Source organism: Vanellus vanellus, assembly GCF_965231255.1.
Source record: "Vanellus vanellus genome assembly, chromosome: 24".
Lineage (NCBI taxonomy): Eukaryota > Metazoa > Chordata > Aves > Charadriiformes > Charadriidae > Vanellus > Vanellus vanellus.
In genome coordinates this window covers 635,776-656,554 of record NC_138929.1, presented here as the reverse complement: position 1 = coordinate 656,554, position 20,779 = coordinate 635,776, and the positions used below count along the sequence as shown (strand labels likewise).

At 67.2% G+C, this 20,779-nt stretch overlaps 1 protein-coding gene across 3 annotated transcripts; it reads right to left on the bottom strand.

Moving 5' to 3' along the window:
- Nucleotides 1-174: 174 nt before the first annotated feature.
- On the bottom strand, nucleotides 175-19,133 carry LOC309681292 (signal transducer and activator of transcription 5B). Of its 3 annotated transcripts, none has more exons than XM_082495133.1 (19): nucleotides 19,046-19,133; nucleotides 6,818-6,955; nucleotides 6,545-6,701; nucleotides 6,371-6,460; nucleotides 6,013-6,187; nucleotides 5,807-5,937; nucleotides 5,580-5,731; nucleotides 5,355-5,510; nucleotides 5,073-5,252; nucleotides 4,865-4,952; nucleotides 4,512-4,634; nucleotides 4,239-4,331; nucleotides 3,901-4,107; nucleotides 3,005-3,099; nucleotides 2,807-2,937; nucleotides 1,915-2,085; nucleotides 1,656-1,707; nucleotides 1,147-1,254; nucleotides 175-1,072 (listed from the first exon to the last, which is right to left on the bottom strand). In XM_082495133.1, exons 2-19 carry the CDS (start codon nucleotides 6,943-6,945, stop codon nucleotides 946-948), a joined length of 2,364 nt encoding a protein of 787 aa, XP_082351259.1. In that variant the 5' UTR covers nucleotides 6,946-6,955; nucleotides 19,046-19,133; the 3' UTR covers nucleotides 175-945. The 3 variants fall into 3 exon arrangements, with proteins under 3 accessions (XP_082351259.1, XP_082351260.1, XP_082351261.1); XM_082495134.1 differs by having other exon boundaries at nucleotides 1,930-2,085; XM_082495135.1 differs by lacking the exons at nucleotides 175-1,072; nucleotides 1,147-1,254; nucleotides 1,656-1,707 and having other exon boundaries at nucleotides 1,923-2,085; nucleotides 2,807-2,909.
- Nucleotides 19,134-20,779: the final 1,646 nt, after the last annotated feature.

Below are 20,779 nucleotides of genomic sequence, written 5' to 3'. Positions count from 1 at the left end.
GGGCCGTGGGGCACCAGTCGCCTGCTGCGCATCATGCAGAGATCGGGGAGTACAGGGCCACCCGCATTCCCCGCAGCCCCCAGCCCGAGGGGCTCCTCGCCCCCCTCTCCCCCCCCCGCCACTTACCAGGGCAGGGACCTGCCTTCTCCCCAAGACACACGTGAAACCCAGAGCTTTTGTGTTACAAAAATATTCCGTGCTTTATTTACTCTGTGGTAGAAAAATAACATGGCCAGGACCCCAGAGCTTCTTGGCCAGGGCAAGGGGAGAGGCGGGGGGGGGGCAGAGGGCTCCACTCCCCGCAAACCGCCTGTACTGCCCAGCTGCCCTTGCTGGGTGCCCTCGCGCCCTGCCTCCCTCGTGCTGCACCGGCTCCGCAGCGGGATGCGGAGGCCGGGAGCTGAAGAGGCTTCCACATCCTTGGGGTGCCCGAGGAGGAGATGAGGTCCCGGGTGGAGACCCCGCCGCTGTGGAGCAGAGCGCCAGCACGGGCTGGGGGGGAGCCCCAGCTGACCCCCCCTCCGCTCCGCATCAGAGCCCAGTGTGCCCACACAGCCCCTGGGACTGGAGCCACGGGGTAGAACAAGAAGGCGACACGTACATTCTTAGTGACGACTGCGAAAGCAAACCCGAGGCCGGACACCCGGCCCCCACCCCAAGCAGCCCCTCGGCGGGGAGCGGGGCGGCTCCGGGGCCGGTGCTTGCAGAAGCGGAAAGCCGAAGCTGGGCCTCTTAAAAGGAACATACAGGAAAACCATGCGACAAATCCGCTGCCGTTTATACAAGGGCATAAACACCAAAGAGCCGGACGCCAGCCTGCGTTTCGGGGCAGCACAGAGCAAATCTCCGGGGCAGGGTCCACCCGCCGCCCCCCGGCACAGAGACACAAACACAGCACAGTCCCGGAGCGCTGGGGCCGGGGGCGGGGGGCCGGGCACCCGCCCGTCACGACTGGGCATGGGGGATCCACTGACTGTCCACGGGGCGCCGCAGCAGCTCCTCCACGTGCCTCGCCACATCCATGGTGTCGTCCAGGTCAAAGTCACCCTCAGGGTCCAGCACGGTGTCAGGGCTGCGGGAGGCGGTGAGGGGGGTGAGGGGGGAGACCGGCCACCGCAGGATGGGGACAGGGGATGCAATACCTACTTCTGGGCATACATGTTGTAATGGGGCTGGGAGCAGACGGCGGGCGAGGGAGCCTGGTCCATGTAGGTGGCCCCTCCGGTGGCAGCATCGCCTGATGCACTGACAAACCTGTGGGGACGGGGGGCTCGTGAGCACTGGCACAGCATGGGACGGGCTCCCCCTGAGGTGACGCTGTGCTCTGAGAACTCCCATCACCTCCGACCGGCTCCTCCCGAGGCTGGCGGGGTGCAGGCAGGGGACCCAATCCCCCACACCCACAAACAGCGACAACCGCAGCCCCCCGGGTGGCAATGCAGCAAGGGGGGTCCTCCGCCTCCCAGGGAAGCGCAGCCCTGCCTCGGCCACGGGCCCGCGCTCCTCAGCCCCCAGTGCCAGCTCAGCACCGACGTGGTTACTGGTGGTGCCAGAGCCTGGGGGCGGAGGTGCCCGGTGCCACCGGCTGCCCTAGCCAGCTCGCTGGGGATGATCCCATGGGACCATCCAGGGTCTGCGTTCAGGGTCAGACTTACTCTGGCACCACTTGCTTGATCTGCGGCTTCACGTATCCATCCACGGCTTTAGCTAGGGGAAGGAAGGCAGTGCTGAGGCCCCGAGCTGCTGGCACGTGCCACAAGCCTGCGGCGGGGCTGGGGGTTCACGCACGGCGAGCCACAGAGCCCCCGCGGGGCTGGCTGTGGCCCCGGGGCAGAGAGACGCCATGAGCCCCAGCTCCACCCCGGCCAGATGCAGGAAGGAGAGGGACACGCGCGGGGTGAAGGGCAGCGCTACCTGGCGTGGACTCACAGAGAACCGGTGTGTAGTACTTGGAGAAGACCTCATCCTTGGGCCGGTCAGGGAACACATAGATGAGGTAACTCAGGTCCCCGAGGCGGTCAGCCAGGGAGCGGATGGAGAAGTCCCTGGTGGTGAAAGGCATCAGGTTCCAGAACATCCTCTCGGCTGGAAGACAAAGCGAGGGCTGCGGTGACGCCCAGAGCTGGTGGTGGCTCCTGGCCGTGCTCCAGACGCGGGCTGCGAGACCATGTCAAACATCAGAGGGCATTTCCTGCATTGCATCCCTCCCCCAGCAATGTTTAAGGCCAAAATGCAGGTCGCCAGAAAATAGGATGGGCCAGGAGGCACAGTGAACTCAAGGCAGGTCTGGCCTCACCCGCACATGCGGGGGGCAGGTCCCCCAGTTGCGGGGCGCTCTGCGGGGCTTTGTGGTGCTCCTTGGCCACCTGAGCTTCTGAAGGACACTCTCAACAAGAACAGTAACGAGCAGACTCGCTGCACGGGGTCAGGCGACCTGTGCAAACCCATCGCACCAGGAGGCACCACGGAGTCGCCGTGTTTCATATAGCCACGAGTAAGACCCAGTGGTTGGGTCAGACGGTTTCGCCCAGTCCCTCCTCGCCAACACCAGCGCTCGGGCTGGATGTGGCCACGGCTGCAGCAACAGCAGCGCCGCTCCCTGGGGCACAGCCAAGGCATTCCCGCAGGCTCCCGCGCTCGCCCCTTTCCCAAGGAAGGCTCCTGTGGCCACGGTGGTGCTGGTGCCCAACCGCGACAGGAGGTGCCGGAGCGGCAGCACCAGCCCCGTGGGCATTAGCTGGCCGAGTCCCAGCCTGGGGCCAGGCACAGCGGGGCTGGGGGCTGCTGGCGCCCGGCACGCACTCACAGGAGTCGAACTTCCACGCGATGGTGATGCCGCCGATCTCCGAGTCGCTGAACCGCAGGAGGAAGGTCCCGTCGGGCTTGTTGATGAGCAGGTCGTGCGCCTGCTGCTTGTTGACGAAGCCCAGGATGGCCCTAGGCAGAGCGGGGGTGTCAGGGCCGGGGGCTCAGGGCGGGCAGCGCGGAGCAGGGCGGCTCTTACCCATCGTTCCAGTGCGGCTTCAGATGCTTCTTCAGCACCTCCATGACCCCGTCAAACCACTGCCAGAAGGTGTAATTCCTCCCAGGCAGGTTTTCCTGTTGAAAGCCCCAGAAGATGAGCACTGCTGGCTCCAGCCTGGCAGCCGCTGTCAGATAGCACAAGTGCTGGGCACAGCACCAGTGACTCGGGGACCTAAAGGGGGCCAGTCCCTAAAGGAGACCTGCAGGAGAGCTGGGGAAGGACTTTTCACTCAGGCATGTAGCGATAGGACGAGGGGGAATGGCTTTAAACTGGAGGACGGCAGATTCAGATTGAACATTAGGAAGAAGTTTTTCCCTGTGAGGGTGGTGAGGCCCTGGCACAGGTTGCCCAGAGAGGCTGTTGAGGCCCCATCCCTGGAGGTGTTCAAGGCCAGGCTGGACGTGGCCTTGGGCAACCTGGTTTGGTGGGAGGTGTCCCTGCCCAGGGCAGGGGGGTGGGAACTCGATGATCTTCAGGGTCCTTTCCAACCTAAACCATTCTATGATTCTATGACCTGGACTGCGGGACGGCTGCTGGAGCTGCCAAACCAGGCGTGGGTCAGCCTGGCCCGGCGGCACAGCCCCGGGGGGAGCACCAGCAATGCCTCCCCGAGGACACAGACCCTGTCTGCGGGACCAACAGCACCCTGTGTCCCTCCAAGTGAGGAAGTCAGTATCTCCCACCCCGTTACAGCCGACGGCCGTCTCATTTTTGCATCACTTCAGCAAGAAACGGCTCCTTGGGAGGGCTGTGCCCCATTCAGTCCCCCCCCAGTACAAGCACTGGTACTGCGGGTGCAGCACAGCCCCTGTCCCAAAGCGCAGCATGACCCCTGGGCTCTGCAGCTCTCCCAGCAGACAGCCCAGCCCACTCACCCGGTTGAACTGGGACCAGGACACCGTGGTGCTGCTGTAGTCCTCCAGGTGGGAGCTGGTGCTGTTGAAGAGCTTCTGTGCCAGGAACACCAAGTTCTCCTTGGTCAGCCCGCGGCTGCTCTGCACCTCTGCCTTGAACTTCATGTTGAGCGCCTCGCAGAGCTGCGGCCACTGCACCTTGTCGGGCACGGCGAAGGGGACGCGGCCCTGGGGGGCACGGAGCAGGGTCGGCACCGAGCTCTGCCCACTGCCTCTCCCCGCCGGGAGACTGAGCCCAACTCCCACAGCCCCCCGGGGCAGATGGGACCAGTCCTGCCCCCCCCGGCGCTGGCACTCACAGGCTCGGCGAAGGCGTTATCCCAGAGCACGGTGGCCGTGGCGTTGTTGTCCTGGCTCCCGTGCACGATCACCACCACGGGCAGGGACAGCGTCTGCCGGGAGGAAGGAGACCAGGATGGTCTGTGGGGCACCGCAGCAGCAGCACCCATGGATGCCTCGGGACACCCTGCCCCACACGGGCACCCCGTGCCCCCAGCCCAGCCCCACACCCGTGGGCACGATGCCCATGGCTCGCCCGGGCCCTGCAGAGGGGATGTGGCTGGTGGCTTTACCTTCACCTGGAAGACCAGCTCGTTGCCACCAACACTGAACTGCGACTCAAAGAGGATAGTGAACTTCTCCTCCGTCACCGACTCGGCCCCGCGGCGGTCTGAGCGCTTGATCCGCTTCAGGGACTGCAGGGACACGAGGGGTGAGCACGGGGGGACAGACGGGGACACAGGGCGACACCGAGGCAAACGCAGCGGGGATGCAACGCAGATGGGGATATGAGGGGTAAAGACAGGGGGATGCAGCGCAGACAGCAATAGAAGGGGTGACCAGAGGGGGACATGGCACAGCTGGGGACAGGAGGGGACAGGAATGCGGGTGCGAGCAGGGGGCGGGGGGAGCTGGCGGCGCTCACCATATTTCGGAAGTGGGCACTGAGCGTCCCGGTGGCCTGGTGGTACTCCATCACACAGCAGTTGTTGAGGATCTCCCCGCTGCTCTCACTGCCGCAGGAACGCACAGGGTCAGGGCACCACCGGGGCTGGGAGCCTGCGTGAGGTGCGGCCCCCCCGCGCCCCCAGCTCCAGCTCCCCGCAGCACACCCCCGGCCCCCCGGGCATTACTTGCGGGTGCTTTCATTCTTCAGCAGGGCCTTGGCTTGCTGCTCGCTGATGATGGTGGCCTTCACCTGGGGGGGGTTCATGTGCACGTTCAGCTTCCCCCCCACCAGGAGCCGCACGGTGGCTGCGAACTTGGTCTGTGTCTTCAGCACCTGGGGGGGCTGCTTCTCGATGATGAAGGTGCTGGGGGGGAATGGGGATCAGGGGCAGGTGGGCAGAGTTGCCCCAACCCGGACCCCCCCAGCCCTGCCGGGTGCCTCAGCCGAGCGGGGCCCCCACCTCTACCTGGTCACCAGAGCGGAGATGATGTCGGTGATGGTGCTGTTCAGTTCCGACAGCATCTCCTCCACCGGGCCCGGGATCGGCAGCTGCTGGCACAAGTGCTCGGCCCGGCGGATCTGCTGCCGGTTCTGCCAGATGATCTCCGCCAGCTTCTCGCACCTGGGGGGGAGCGGGGCTCAGCACCGCGCCAGGGCTCAGTGCCCCGTCCCACCCCGTGCCGGTACCCACCAGGTCTGCAGCACGTCCAGGGTGCCCTCGGGGGGCCCCCCGTTCCCCGCCAGCTGCTGCCGACGCTTCCACTGGATCAGCTCGTCATCCAGGATGGTTGTTTGCTGCTTGCGCAGCAGCTGCAGCGTCTTCTGGTGCTTCTCGGCCAGGTCCTGCGGGGCGGGACGGCGTTACGGGGCGCGGGGACAGCGGCGCAGCCAGCACAGGGCCGGGGCAGTGGCACTCACCACGCGGTACTGCTGTAGTGTCTGGGCTTCCCGGTGCAGCCAGGCCTCCAGCGACGCCTTCTTCTGCTGCAGCGTCGTCTCCCGCGACAGGCGCTCCTGGGGGCCCAGCTGGGAGAGCTGGGAGAACTGGGCTGGGGGTGGGAGTGCAGCGTTAGGGCCGGCACCGCCAGCACCCCGGCCCCATCACCCCCCGGCCCCCCACCCACCTTGGAGGCGCATGTTCTCCTGGTACTGGATGATGAAGTACTCCTGCGTCTGCTGCAGCTTCTTGAGCTCGTTCTCCGAGTCCTGCGTGATGAGCCGCAGCTCCTCGAAGGTCTGGTTGATCTGCAGATGCTTCTGGGACATGGCGTCCACCAGGGAGCCGGCTGGCGAGGGGCTCTGCACGGGGGGCACTCAGCATGGCATGGGGACCCTCCCCACCTCCTGAGGTGCTGGGGGCAGCGGGGACCCAGAGCACCCCCTGCCTCAGGGCTGCTCCCACGATCCCCGTGCTGGAACCCCCGAGCATCCTCCCCTCCCCGTGGGACCCCACTCCCTTGCCCCCCCATGGCCTCCACTCACGTTGTTCGCCTCCCGCACCAGCCGCTGCTCATGGTAGAGGATGTGCCGGATGCAGCGCACCAGCTCCATGGGGCACCGGTCGTACGTGTTCTGCAGGGAGAGCACAGCCTGAGCCGGGCACGGGACAGGGACACCCCCCGGCCCCGCAGCCCCTGCCCGCGGCCCCCCACTTGCCTGCAGCTGCGTGGCGTAGTGCCCCAGCTTGATCTTCAGCAGGAAGCCGTCCTCGCCCACTTGGTGGTCCGCCTTCTTCTGCAGCTCCTGGATCAGCCCCTCCAGCAGCTGCGTCGCCTTCACGTTCTCCTGGGGGTTGTCGAGGTCGATGGAGTCCCTGCACGCGTGGAGCAGAATGGCGGCGTCAGGGCAGCCCCGGCCCCGCACAGGGGCTCCCCGGCAGAGGGGGGCACCCGCCAGCACCCCACGGGGACGGGGACCCCGCCGACCTACCATGCCTGGCTCTCGATCCACTGCGACAGGTAGTGCCGCACCTCGATGGGAAAGTGCTGCCCGTAGAGCGCCTGCATCTGCCGCAGGGCTTCGCCCTGGAGCTGCTGCGCCTGGATCCACACCGCCATGGCTCACCACCTGCCGGGGAGACCGGCTCGTCAGGGCACCGCGGCCGGGACGGGTGCTGTGCCAGGGTGGGGGTCTGGCCCTGGCCTTCCCCGCAAGCTCTTCACGGGACCGTCCGGGTTCCCGAAGCCCTTTGCAGGTTCCTCCGGGTTCTCCAGTGCTGCTGGAGCCACCTCCAGCTGCCGAAGGAAGGGGCATGCAGGGACAGGGGACCCCGGCTCTGAGTCACCCCCTTTTTTCTAGGAAGGGCCCCGGGGGGCTCCAGGGCCATGAAAGTGCCTCTGCGCTGCCTCCCCACACGGTAGTCATTTCCCCTTGCCGTGCCACGGGATCGCAGCCATCACCGGCCACGCAAATGAGGAAACGGGGCCGGGGGGGAGGGCTGGCGAGAAATCCAGCGTGACGCAGAGCGGAGGCCCCCCCTGCGCTCGCCCCAGCTCCTGCCCACACCCTGGCAGCGCCGGCAGGCAGACGGGCAGGAGCAGCCCTGGCCCCGAGAGCCCACGTGGCACTGCAGCCCCCCACGGGTCCCCTGTCCCGTGGCCACTGCGGGCACTGCGCACCAGTGCCAGGGAGATGCCGGCCGGAGCGAAGAGCTTCCCAAACAAGTTTTGGGGCTGCTCTGGCTCTGTGCAGGAGCGCTGCCAGATCCCACACGGCTCCAGCATCCCGGCTCACACGGGACAGCCGCGGCAGGCATGGAGAAAGGATGGCCAAGGACAGCACCGACAAAAATCCTGAGCGTCCCCCCCCCACAGCTGTATGTGCAGCTTGGTGGGGCCTGGAAACACAACCTGGCGGTCAGGTTGTTGAGGGTGACCCGATGGCGAGCGATGAGGGAGGGCCTGGGGGGCTCGCAGCCCCTCCAAGCCAAGGATGCAGCAATAAGCAGCTTTTACACACACCCACACCCAAACCACACGGGATTTAGTGCCGTGCAGAGGTGCCAGGCAGGGGCGCGATGCCTTGGGCTGCACCCCAAGGCCAGGTGACCGGGATGGGACCCAGTCACTGCACCGGCCGGTGACAAGCAGAGGGAGCCAGGGACCATGGGGGCTGTGCCTCCCTCCCTCCCCAAAGCGCTTCGTGGGGCCTCAGAAACGCCTGGTGGCCTGAGGGGCTCCAAAAGCAGCCGGTGCCGTCCCACGGGCAGGGGCGCGCGCCGGGGGAGCGGGTGGCAGGGGATGGTGGCAGCGGGTCCAAGCTGAGCAGCCACGGCCAGAGCCCCCGAGCCCTGTGCACCCCCCCGCCCCTACGCAGGAAAAGGACCAATAACCGAGACTTGGCTAAAAATGAATTTTTCCCCTATAAAAAGGGAGGAACATTTCCACATTCACAATCACCGAGTTGGAAATCCTGCTGGCAAGGAGGGGCCTGGGGAGGCACACAAACGCAGGCGAGGAGGGGAAGGGAAGGCAGGATGGCCGACAGCAGGACGTGTGCTGGCAGTTAGAAATTGCAGACGCTTGATAAGGGGCATTGGTGAAAACTGCTGCCCCGGCAGAGCAGCCACGGCCACGCCGGTGCCACCGCGCCACAAGCGGCCGAAGTTGCCAGAGCAGCGGGGACATCCGCACGGACACACAGCAAACAAACACTGCCCTGCCTACCGAGAAAATGGTGATCTCTTCCCATCTTGCAGTGACAAAACACTTCCTATTCCACTCCAGCGTGTTGTTAAGCAACGAGTCTCAGGCTGCTGCTGCGGTGAGCCAGCAGATACCGCGCTCGGCCAGTGCCGGCCTGGGAGCAAGAGCGTGAGCATCGCTACCAGAGCGCCCGGCGGAAGGTGAGCCAGCATCACGTCAGCATTTACAGGGGGACTGTGAAGCAGCCAACAGTGGCATGGCTCACTCGGCGCGCGCCCCGACCAAAGGCAGGGATAAGGATGCCCCAAAACCACTCATGCCAGGCTTGGACATGACCTTCATGGGCATCACCAACGCAGCAGTGGGCATTTCTCCAAGCACCTCATTTTTGTCTCCGGTGTCTCACCCATGGACTGACAAACTAAACCTCTCTGAGGGCTGCGGGGCGCCCTGAGCGCTCCAGCACAAGCCACCAGTGCCGCCTGCCATGAGCAAATGAGGCTTTCGGGCCACGAGACCCAGCAAGGCTGGGGAACAGTTCTGCTTTGGCAAGAGGTACAGCACCGCAGTCCCAACACGGTGCCGGAGCTGCTGCCAGAGCCACTGGCATTTTCAGGCAGCCGTGCACACGAGCGCCCGGCCGGCTGCTGGCAGCCAGTGCCCTGGCTTGCTCCATGCCCAGCACCATGATCCTCGGCGGCACTGCTGGCTGCCCCGGGCGAGTGCGCTCAGGTACCTCCTTGGAGCCTTGGGATGGTTTCACCCCGTGCCCAGGGATCGCCTCCCTCCTCCCACTCCCCACCGCCGCATCGCCCCAGTCCCGCAGCCGCCTGGCTCAGGAAAACTCTCCAAGGTCGGGCAGCCAGAGCACGCTGCAGCCCGCCGGCGTGTTCCCACCCCCGGTGCCATCCCCAGCCCACCAGCCCCGGCTCCCGCACGCCGGCAGGGCTGGGCAGCGCTGCTGCAGCGCCGCACGTTGCCAAGGGTCAGCTGTGCTGCAGCCGCTGGCCACACACACACTCAAACAACTGCAAGAGACAGATAATTGCAGTGGTTTAAGCTACTTTGCATTTACTTGCTGGCAGCAAGCTATAACCCACCCATTACCACAGTTCGGTTAACCAGCAGCAACTCAACAAGCCACAGCAACGCGCTCACCGGTGACTTATCGCCTGGGAAGCCGTGCACGTGGCAGCTTCCCCCAGGTAGGACAGGTGCTGTGGAGACGGACCCCAGCCCCGCAGGGACAGCATGAGGAGGGGAGGCGCAGAGGGAGGGGAGATGCCAACGGTCATCACTTCCGTATGCGACAGCCCTGCTCCCCGTTGCCGATGGGGAGGCATTGCCAAACCGGCTGCAAAATGGGTGAAACCCACCCAAAAGGGGCACCCAGAGGACCAGAGGCAGCAGCTGGGGAAAGGATGGGCAGGGGGAGGCTGACAGCGCTGCTGGGGCCAGGGGCGGCCAGGGCACCTGATGTGACCACACTGGGGACGGGCCACGGCTGCAGTGGCAGTCCTGGTGGCAGGAGCAGTGGCACCTCCCAGCCATGGTCACGAGCTGCAGGACAGCCAGAGCGAGCCACACGCATCCACAAGCGGACAAAAGGAGGGCAATGCCTCAGGAGGCGAGGCCAGTGGCGGCACCTGCCCACGTTCCCACCATGCTTTCACCAAGAAAGTCTGGACCAGACAATCCGTGAGGTCCCTTCCAACCTGGTGCACCATGATTCTACGGTTCTGCGGGCACAGCACAGCCCAAACACGGGCAGAGCCCGCCCAGGAGCCGGTTGCACGCAGACCCGTGGGATGCTCGCGGGATGCTCGCTGCACGCAGCCGCAGGATGCTCGCAGGATGCTCACTGCACGCAGAGCCGCGGGAAGCTCACAGGATGCTCGCTGCATGCAGCTGCGGGATGATCGCAGAGCGCAGCCACCCTGGGGACCTCCCCGCGGGCAGGACACCCCTGCCCTGCTGCTGGCACAGCCGCCAGCTGCAGTCCCATGCCCAGTCCTGTGCCCCGCAGAGCCGGGCAGGCGCTGAGAGCCAGGCAATGCCCTGGGGGGGCCACGCCAAAGGGCTCTGGATGTAACCCCCCCTGCTCCCGCACGCCAGCCCCACACAGCCCCTCCGCCGCGGCGGTTCCCGCACTGCCCTTTGCCCAGCACTCTCCCGTGATGGGGGTCTCCGGAGCAGCGTCCTCCACTGGGCAGGGGCATGGCGCTTCCCCCGGCGCTGGGCTCCGGCAGGCAGCAGCCCCGCCACGGCGGCCTCCTCCTGCCGCAGTAAACACATGGACACGTGGTTCCACGGCACCTCCGGGAGCCGCGATCGCTTCCAGGTCAGAAGCCGGCCTCGCTGGCGGCCACAGGGCCGGACACTGCTCGCCTGGCGGCCGGTGCTGCCGGGGGGCTCCGGCGCTGCCCCAGCCACCGCAGCTCCTGCCCCCTGGCCGGAGGGGATCCCGCATCCCCCAGGAAGGGCAGCCCTAAGCAGGTTCCCTCCGGGGCAGGATCCAGCCCCCAGCCGAGCCCCGGGAACGGCAGTGCTGGCAGCCGACAGCAGCCGCTCGGCACACAGCAGGGCTCCGACCCCCAGACACAGACACCCACCCCCCAACCCACACCGTCTCACCCCCCTGCCCACACCGGTTCATCCCCGGGGACCCGCTGGAAGCCCCCGGGCAGCCCAATGACCCCACTCGGCTGAGACCCTACCAAGGGCTCCCCCGGTTCGGCCCCCCTCGACCGTGGGCCTGCCGGCCGCAGGCAGCAAGTGCCGCCGCACACCATGCCACGCACCGCATCCTGCCCCACCACTGGGGGGGGCACGGAGGGCTCCGCACCCACCCAAGGGACCGTGAGGCCGTCCCAGCCGGGGGCTCCCCCACACAGGGGCTTGGCGGGACTGGCAGAGCCATGGGGCTCGGCACGGTTCTCGGCTCCTCCAGGAGCGCAGGAACCGCAGCCACGGCTCAGCGTGCCCCGTCCCACCACTGCACTCACCCCGGGGTCGGGCACCGCTCTCACCCCACGCACCCCTCCGGCGTCCCGGCCCCGGGGGCAGCCTGGCCACGGCTCCAGGCAGGCTCTGCCGGCACAGCCAGGCTGCCGGGGCGGCCGTTTCGTAGGCTGCGCGCTACAGGAAGGAGTGGAGAGCAGCTATTTCCTTCCAAAATGTCAGCTGCCTGCGCAGGGCAGCCAGCCCAGGGCTGCCAGCAGCTTCCTCCACCACTGCTGCCTGCACGGTGCCCACCAGGGGAGCGGGGCTGGCACCCCCACCGCAGTCAGCCCCGGTGCCGGAGCCGGGCACAGTCTCTGCCTGCAGCGTGTTGGTGGGGCCGAGCCACCCCAAGACCCCACGGGATGGGACCCCAGGGACTGACGCAGGAGTTGGGGGGAGATGGGGTGGACTCACCTGTGCCCCCCAACTCCGCTCACCCCCTCCGCCACACAGAGACCACACCAGGAACACCGGGGTGCCAGCAAACCACCCCCCACCCCCGCTTGGAGCTGCCGAACAGGATTTGGGGCTGGTGGGCACTGGGGAACGGTTAAACCGGTGTGGAGGGCCACGGCGCCGGGACCGGGGCAGCTCGCCCGTTTCATGCCTGCCTGTGGTTTGCAGCTTTCGGTGGGGAGGTGAGCTCCTTTCTAGAAGCTCGGTGCTTTGATGGGTTTTGTTCGCCTCCTGCAGAAGAGCGGCGGTGGCCGACGGCTTTGCCCTGGCAGCATAGGGGACCACCCCAGCCCACCAGCCCCAAATAATGGGGCAAAAGCCCACGTGTGGCCCAGGGAGAAACTGGCCCCATGCAGGTGGAGATGCCCCAGCAGGACACCGGTGATGGCCCCAAAGTGCAGGGGGGGGGGCTCAGGGCTGGGGGCTGCCTGTAGCTCAGCTCACACCATGGTCCTGGGGCTGTACTTGCCCGTTGGCATTTGCCGCCTTGGGGAAGGCTGTTCTCCCCTCTTCAGATTTTCCCTTCCAACCACAGAGGCCCAGAAACCTGCGTCAAACCAAAACCACCAAAATACCCAACAAAATCCCAGCAAAATCCCTTGAATCCAGGGGCTGGCACCTAGAGACAAAACTACACCCCGGGTGCACCGAGAGCCGCGCTGGTGCAACCGCAGACAGACACAGGCGGTGCCCCGGCACTGGTGGGATGCCCTCAAATGCCGAGCACGGAGCTCCAGCATCAGCAGGACCCGGGTCCCCGCAGCAGAGCTGGGGGCCACGGCCATGCTGCCACCGCCCCCGGCCGAGCTCACCGCAGCACACGCAGGAGGGCCAGCCCCAGTCCCCCCATCCCTCGGGGTCACCATTGCGAGGTGAGCCTGCCCCGTCCCTCGGTGCACCAGGTGCCCAGGACCACCCGCCCAGCCCCGGCACAATGAGCTGGCTGTGCCGGACCCCGCACCGGCTGGGCTGGAGGCTGCGGCTGCACAGAACAACGGGGGACTTTCTGGTGGGTGCCGGGGGGGCTGAGCAGAGTGGTGGGGGCAGCCAGTGCCGGAGCAGGAGCCAGGCACTGTCAGGCAGGACACACCGCACAGCCACAGCGGCACAGCCCAGTGCCCACCCGGCCCCCCGCGGGCACGAGTCCAGTGTGGACCCTGTGGGAGATGCACCATGGGGAGCACAATCCGCGCCAGCACCGGTGCTGCCCCTGCTGCCGTAAGCCCACAGACGGGATTAGAGAGACCTGGGCAGAGCTTTAATTACTGCCGGCTCCCTGGGGCCAAGCAGCCAAATTAACTGGCTGTGGGGCTGGCATGTCAGGGAGCTGCCGGCTCGACGCCTCTGGATCCCTGGGCTTCCCCAGCGCTTGGTGGGAGGATCCCAGGGCGGGTACGGAGCCACTGCCCACCTGCAGCACCCTGGCTCCCAGCACGCACCAGCCGTCGCCTGGGAGGGGACGCGGAACCGCCTCGTGCCAGGGCACTTGATGAGGGTATTTTTCCTCCGCAATAATAAAGACCCACCCCAACCCCCATAACACCGGGCTGGGGCAAAGCACCCACCCGCAGGGGGTGCAGCCCCCGGGGACCCGCACGCCACCCTGGCACCCGCTCCAGTCCAGCGGGGAGGGTCCAGCTCTGGTCCCCGTCCTCCATCCCAAGAGGGAAGAGGCATCACCGAAGATGCGGCCCTGGGGACGGGCAGGGAGGTGACAGGATCCCAGTGACCCTCCAAGGATGGGGCGTCAGCCTCAGGCTCAGGAACAGCCCAGGCAGATCTGGGACTGGGCAGAAGCCCCCACACCCACGCCTGACGGTTCATCCTCGTGTCGCCCCTTCCAACAAACCAGCCAAGTGGTCACCCCCCAGGGACCCGCAGCCGCCCCGGGGTCCCGCACCAGCCCCCAGCACTGAGGCCACCGCCAGCACAGCGCCGGGCTCACTGCTAATCCCTGCTCAGACCAGCACCAGCGCAGGAGGGACGGGCTGGTCAGAAGGACCTGAGGATTAAGCTCATTTCAGTATCGAATTAGTCCCGATTGGGGTCTGGAGACACAATTTCATTTTATCTGCCACGCTCCAGCGAGCACACACAATCGCACTAATCCAGTCGCCGGCCGGGCTGGATTTGCCAAGCAGGACCCAGGTGGGCCAGGGCAGACGCGGACAGCACAGCACCGGCTGCATCCATCCCCCTGCGGCCGACACCGCGTGTGTGCTCTCCGCAGGGCAGGGGAGACAGTGCAGGAGCCTCCCCCACCGCTGACACACCTGTCCCGTGGGACCAGGACCTGCATGCCACAGCACGGGCACCCGGGGGCTGGGGCAGGAGAGGGACGGGTGGTGGGCAGGGAGAGGCAGAGGGATGCCAGCCCACCCAGGGCACCCGCTGCCCTGCCCGACCACCCTGCCCGGGGAAGAGGCACCGTACGTGCAGGACCCACCGTGCAGCCGCGGTCGGGTGGGCAAACCCTCACACCCTCATCTTCGGGAGCAAACACGGAAGGCAGGCTGCAAGCTCACGAGGATGCTCTGTCCATGGGGGACGCTGGGTGCTGCTCTGCGCCTGCCGCCAACGGCAGCCGGCGTGGAGCCTGCACGGTGCCTGGGAAAACACTTGCCAGCGCTTGCAGACGTCCCAGCCCAGCAGCACCCCGCCACCGCTGCCCGAGGGCAGGCCCAGGCGGCACGCTGCGGCACAGCGCCGGGCTCCCGCCGGTGCAGGCAGGGCAGGGGCCCTGTGCTCTCAGGCAGTAGGAGCAGCCGAGGTGCGGGACAGGCGGGTCCCCCCAGAGCAGCCCCTGCATTCCCCACCGCGCTCAGCCCCTCCGCGCCGTTCGCAGGTGCCGCAGCAGCTCCACGCAGGGCGATGCTCTCGCACCAGGCCAGCAGAGCAGAAGGGAGGGAGGGCAAAGCCTTGCCTTTTGCCTTCGGAAAAGGGGCACACAGACACCCAGGGATGTCGGCAGGAGGGGGGACTAGTCAGAATGGGAATAAAAAACCAAAACACTAATGTTTTAACGGTTTCTGCAAGAAAATTCTCATTCAGGGTGGGTAAACCTCACAGCCAAACCTGGCCAGGGGTTAAACGCAGCATTCGTCCCCAATGCACACAAATGTGTCGAGGCGGGAGAGCTGTGTTTCAGCTCCCCTCGCCCTGGGACACGCTCCGCAGCCCCAGGAGCAGCCGCTGGTGGTGCCGGGGCAGAGCAGAGCCCTTGCCCACGGGCTGCACCGCCAGCACCGCACCTCAGCGTGTCCAAAAGGCTCAGGTGACTAACGGGGTTATAAACGGAGCGTGCCGGGCCAGGGCAGCCGTGCCACCCAGAGCCGCAGCCCCAAAGCGACAGAGCCGCATGTTAACACCACCAAATAGGACAGAGATCATTTTACAGCTGTTTTAGCCGGCGCGAGGGGCTCAGACGCGCCGCAAGCGAGAGGTGCCTCTTTCTCTGCTAAAAGCTTTGCAGCCGTGGAGCAAGAGGGACAAAAAGCCAGACAGAGCGTGCACCCAGCGCACAGCTGCTCGGCCGCCGGGGCTGTGCCGATGCGGCGCCGAGCTCTGCCCCAGCACCAGCCTTTTCCCCAATTCCCTCCCTGGCAGAGCTGTGCTATAAACCAGCATCTACACCTCATAACAACAGGAAGACACGAAGTTGCACCGAAAAATGGAGATTGCAAAACTCACCAGTGACCGAACAGGGAGCGAGTCGTAACCATGTTACGGTTCGGCTATACCACTGTGGCCGCCCGAGCCCGGCGAGAATCCGCCCCACAGCGCATCGCTCCCCAGCCGGGCGGAAAGCAGGAGCTGGCACGAAGGGAAACACAGGGCAAGAACTGGGCCCGCCTGCGAGCAGCCAGCGCTCCCGGCCCCTCTGGTGCAGCTAGATGGGTGGATTCTGCTTTATCAGCAAGTCAGCTCAGCCCTATCGGCCAGGAAGCCGTGTTCGCATGTGTGCCTCCCCCTCGACATTTCCCAACGCGGCGGGAGAAGCGGTTCACGGCAGCCTACCTTTTATCAGCCAGCAGATGTTGCTAGAACTGTTGCGGCGTGTAAAATTCAGGCATGCCCAGCCCGCTTGGATCCCGGCGCCGGCCACGCGGTGCCAGGGTAAACACCCGCCCCCTTCCTCCTGGGATCAAAACACTTAGGGGTTGCAAAATAGACACCCCATGAAAGGAAAGGCATGCCACAGAAACATTACAGCTGTCGAGGCTACTTCTCCCGGAGCATGCCGGAGCCCCAGAGCCAGCAGCCAGCACAGCCTCCCAGGCCGGAGCCGCCTGTGCGAGCCCTGACCCCGTCCCTGTGAGGTGGGGACCAGCGAGCCCCTGCCGCCGTCCTCCCGCACGCGCAGCCCTGTGCCGGCACCGCCGCGGTGCGTTCGGCCCCGTAACGCAGAGGCTGCTCCGAGGGCAGCACCCACAGCCACGCCGGGGAGAGCCGGCAGCGGCTGCAGCCCCGCTGGGCACAGGGACGTGGCCCCAGGGGATGCCCATGGGAAGGAGGTCCTGCTCAACACCCACACCATGCTGCCGTGTCTGGGCTCCCGCCGGCTGCCCGGGGCTGCTGCGAAGCCCGTCGAGCACAGACCGACTTACAGTAATTCCTTGCAAACCAGAAAGTCGTTTCCCAGCTGACGGGGCCGCTTTACTGTACTCAGCGCAGCACAGTCACCACTCGCCGCCCCACCACCCACGCCGTGCAGGAGTACAAGGAGCAGGGATTTTTCACAAGTAGAGTATCGGGGTTTTGCTATCACTCGAGAGAGAGCTGGGAAACCCCACGGCGAAGACCTCACAGCCGCTTTGGAGTCAGCACTTCCCCTGCAGCGAGAGGGGAAGGTCCCTCCAGAGGCTCTGTGCAACCCTGCACTGAGCATCCCTGCCTGCAGCTCCCCATCACCAGCACCGGTGCCAGCATCCTTCATCCTGCCCCGAAGCATCAGCCTCGGGACAAGGCGGGCACACCAAAGCCGGCGAGGCGGCTCTAGTGACAACTGCTGGGGGGCAAACACCCCCTGAGGAAGGACACTCTCAAAGTGCCATGAAACACAGAGTGGGTGACAGCTGCCCCTCACACCCCATTCCCAGCCCGGCTCTCCCGTGTCCCTGGGCACGGGCTGTTGGCACCTTTCAACCTGCACTGGAGCTCCTCCTCCACGTGGCTGCACATGCGGCACTGTGTGGCGCAGCACAGCACAGCGCTGGGGACAAGCCCTGCTCTCCAGGGATGGCTATAAAACCCAAGGAGGTGGTCTCCATCCTCACATCCAGCACCTCGGGGACCTGGGAGCCATGCCAGGTTGGGCTGTGATCCCGACAGCTTCGGGAGCACCCAGGGCTTGCTGCAGCTGTCCACAGATGGATGACCCTGACACCCCCAACACCTCCCGCTCACTGGAGCCACATGAACGGGGCCCCAAGCAAACCTCCCTCCAGCACAGGGTCGCTGCGCTGGTACAAAGACATCAAAGCACGATGGCAAACCTCGGCTCAAAATCGCCACTGAGAGAGCACCACAATGGCAGCCATCCCTCCCGTGCCAGCACCGGGGCACGCTCCCCATGACGGGCTCAGAGCCTTCTTCCCGGAGTCGGGGCACAAGGGTGAGGGGGAACAAAGCTCCTGCAGCACCAGGCTGGCTCCCTGGTGCCTGCAATGGTGGACAGGCTCTCCAGACCGCCCCATGATATATGCGCAAACTGCCTCCATGGACACTGGCTACGGGGGTTCACACAGCTCCGGCTGCAGCTGCGAGTGCTGCCGGGGATGTGGGCCTGGCCACCGGCAGCCGGTGGAGTGAGCCAGCCCAGGGCCATGAACGTCGAGCTGCAACAAAATGACCCACACTGCGGGGACTTTGCGCACCGTGTCCCAGCCATGGGTGAGCCATGTGGCCCTGCTCTGTGGTCCTGCCACGGCAGCACCGTGCCCCGCAGCCCACGGCAATGCACCCCAACCACCGCGAACAAATCGCTTGTTGTCACTGCCCTGTGCTTTGCCATGGGGCTCCCCTGAGCACGGCGGGCACGTGGGCTCCTGCCAAACCCCACCGCGAGTTCACGCGAGCCACAGCCCCAGCTCCGCGCTGCAGCAGACAACGGAGGTGTTACTGCCGTCAGCAGTTCAGGTGGGGGCAGAGCCGGGGAGCGCGTGGCAGTGCCAGTGCCCGCAGCCCGGTGCCGAGGCGAGGCGGGTGCTGGAGCCCCGGAGCCGCTCGGTGTCACGGCGAGGAGCTGCCGGGAGCCCGGTTGGGCGCAGCGCCCTGACAGCTCCCGTATCCCGCCGGACAGGTGGCCGCCGCTGCCCTGGGCTCGCAGTCACCGGGCTGCGTGCCCCGGCCAGCGCACGAGCTGGGTGAAAGGCCACCGGGCGCTGCAGTCCCGACGGGTGTCACCGCTCCCGCCTCGCAGCGGGGAACATTTTCCATCCGCCTTCGACCGCGTCCCGCAGCGCGGCGCCGCGTGTCCCACCGCCCACCAGCGCGACCCCCTCTCCCGCCGCCCCCGTGTGCCGCCCGCGGACGGACCCCCCCCGCCTGCCCGGGCCCGCGGCCGCCCCCGGGACGCGCAGCGCCGGTTCCGGCGCTTCCCCCGCGGCCGCCGCTCAGGCTGGGCCGGGCCCGGCCCGGGGCGGCGGCGGCGGCGGCAACCGGCCCCGCTCCGCCGGTCGACGAGCGCCCCCGCCGCGGCCCGCGCGCAGTCCGCCCGCCCCCCCGGGGGAGCGCGGCGCCGGGGGCGGCCCCGCTGCCCGCCCGCACCTGCGCGGCCCCCCCCGCCCGCAGCCAGGCCGCGGCCCCGACGGGCCCCCGCACCGCTCCGCACCGCCCCGCCGACGGGCTGCGCGGCCGCCGGTTACGAAACACCCAAAATATTTACGGGCGGGAGGGGAGGGGACGAGGGGGGAGACACGCGCCTCGACCGCCCCCGCCGCAGGTGCCCCCGGCCCCGCCGCCCCCCGCGGAAGCGAAAGCGGCCCCGGCCCGCTCCCGCTGCCGCTGCCGGCGCCGCTCCCGGCGGCGATGGCGGCCCCGCACCCGCCCCTACCTGCGGCCGCGGCGGCGGCTGCGGCTCCGCTGCTCCGGCGGCTCTCGGCGCTCGGCTCCGCCGCCGCTCTGCCCCCTCCGGCCGCCCCCCGCCGCCGCCGCCGCCGCCCGGACCGCGCGGCACCGCCCCCCCCGCGGCACCGCCCCCCGCCGCCCCCGCCGCGCCGCGGGCACCGGCACCGGCAGCGGCAGAGCCCGAACCGCCGCGGGCTCAGCAGCGGCTGTGCCGGGGCACCGACCGGCGCCCCAGTTGGGCAGCGGGTACCGGGGGTGGCCGAACCGGTACCGGGCACTGGCAGCGGCAGGAGCCAGCACCGGCACCGGCCACCGGCATGGGGCCCTCGCACCGGGGGGATCCCACTCCAAGACCAGCACTGGCAGTGGGGGGAGCCCACCGCAGCACCGGGCACTGCTGGGACCCCCCACGGGCACCAGGACCCCCTCTGCCCCTCTCCTCTCTCCCACACCCTCCCCGCTTCCCCACGTCTCTGGCCATTTTCCACTCGCCACCGTCCCTGCCCGCGGGACGGGCTCTGCCCCCACCCAGCCGCCCACCCACGCTGCCGCGTGCCGCCCAGCCCCTCTGCGGCTTGTCCCCGGCAGCCGCCGGGCTGTGGTGAAGGTGTGAACACTGCCCGTTGCACCTATTAATATTTCTTAATAGTTTCTCTGTGCTGCACTGCCTGCAGGCCTTGGCCACCTCCCGCTCGCCCGGAGCCTCTCGGGGCAGAGGCTGCGCGGGCTCCTGTGCCCAGGGAGGATGTGTTTCCCGCGGGAGCCATGTGGGCCCTGCCGGGGTTTGCACGTGAACACGAGGCGAGAAAGCAAATCCCATCTTGTCGGGCGCAGGATGAGCAACACCATCGCCCCGGCTTTCTCCGGCTCCACAGGCGCCCTCCCTTCTGGTACCTCAGCCATGGGCACACGGGGGGCACCCGGTGGGAGGAGTGCGGCACTGGGGCTGCTCTGGATGCTCTGGTGGGGCTCGCAGGGAAAGGTTTCCGCGCCACAGGGCCAGCGGGGCCGGGATTGCAGGGGAGGCCACCATCCAAGGTCAGGGAAAGCAGGAATCTGCCAGCCATGGGAGCTCCTAGAGCAAGGTGCCTCCGGGACAGGAGTCACCCAAAAGGCGAGACCAGCGGGGAGGAGCATAGCAGCCACGAGCCACCTCCCGTCAGGTCTCCTTAATCCCTGCGTGTGCCCACCCGGCGCAGCAGCTGCTCGAGCGGGTACACCCACACCGGGTGCAGCACTGGGCCGCTGGTGCTGGCAGGAGCACAGCCCCTGAGGCCGGGGCCATTGAAGGACGGGAGCTCCATCCCGGCATCCCGGCGTCCGTGGGGTTTATCAGCTCCTGCCAAGCACCTGCTGTGCCAGCCCTGGGCTCCCCGCACACGCCTGGTCAGGGTTCCCCGGCCCCCACTCTCCTGCTCCCTTGCCGCTGTGGTACTGGGTGGCTGCACAGACAGCTGTGGCGGTGCCTTGAGCTGACTCTGGTGACTGCACCGGGTCCTCCATGAGAAAGGAGCTCGGTTTCCCTGTTTGGACACGGATGCCTCCCCGCGCTGCCGGCCCTGGGCTGATGCCGTGAGGCCACGTGCCCGGTCAGGGTCCGCACTGTGGCTGGGTCCCCAGCGCCGCTGCAGCCTCCTGCACCAACGGGGCGAGGGTGCTGGGAGCGCAGGCAGGGAATGCGCACCAGTGCATCTTCCTCTCCTGAGCTGCCACATCCCCC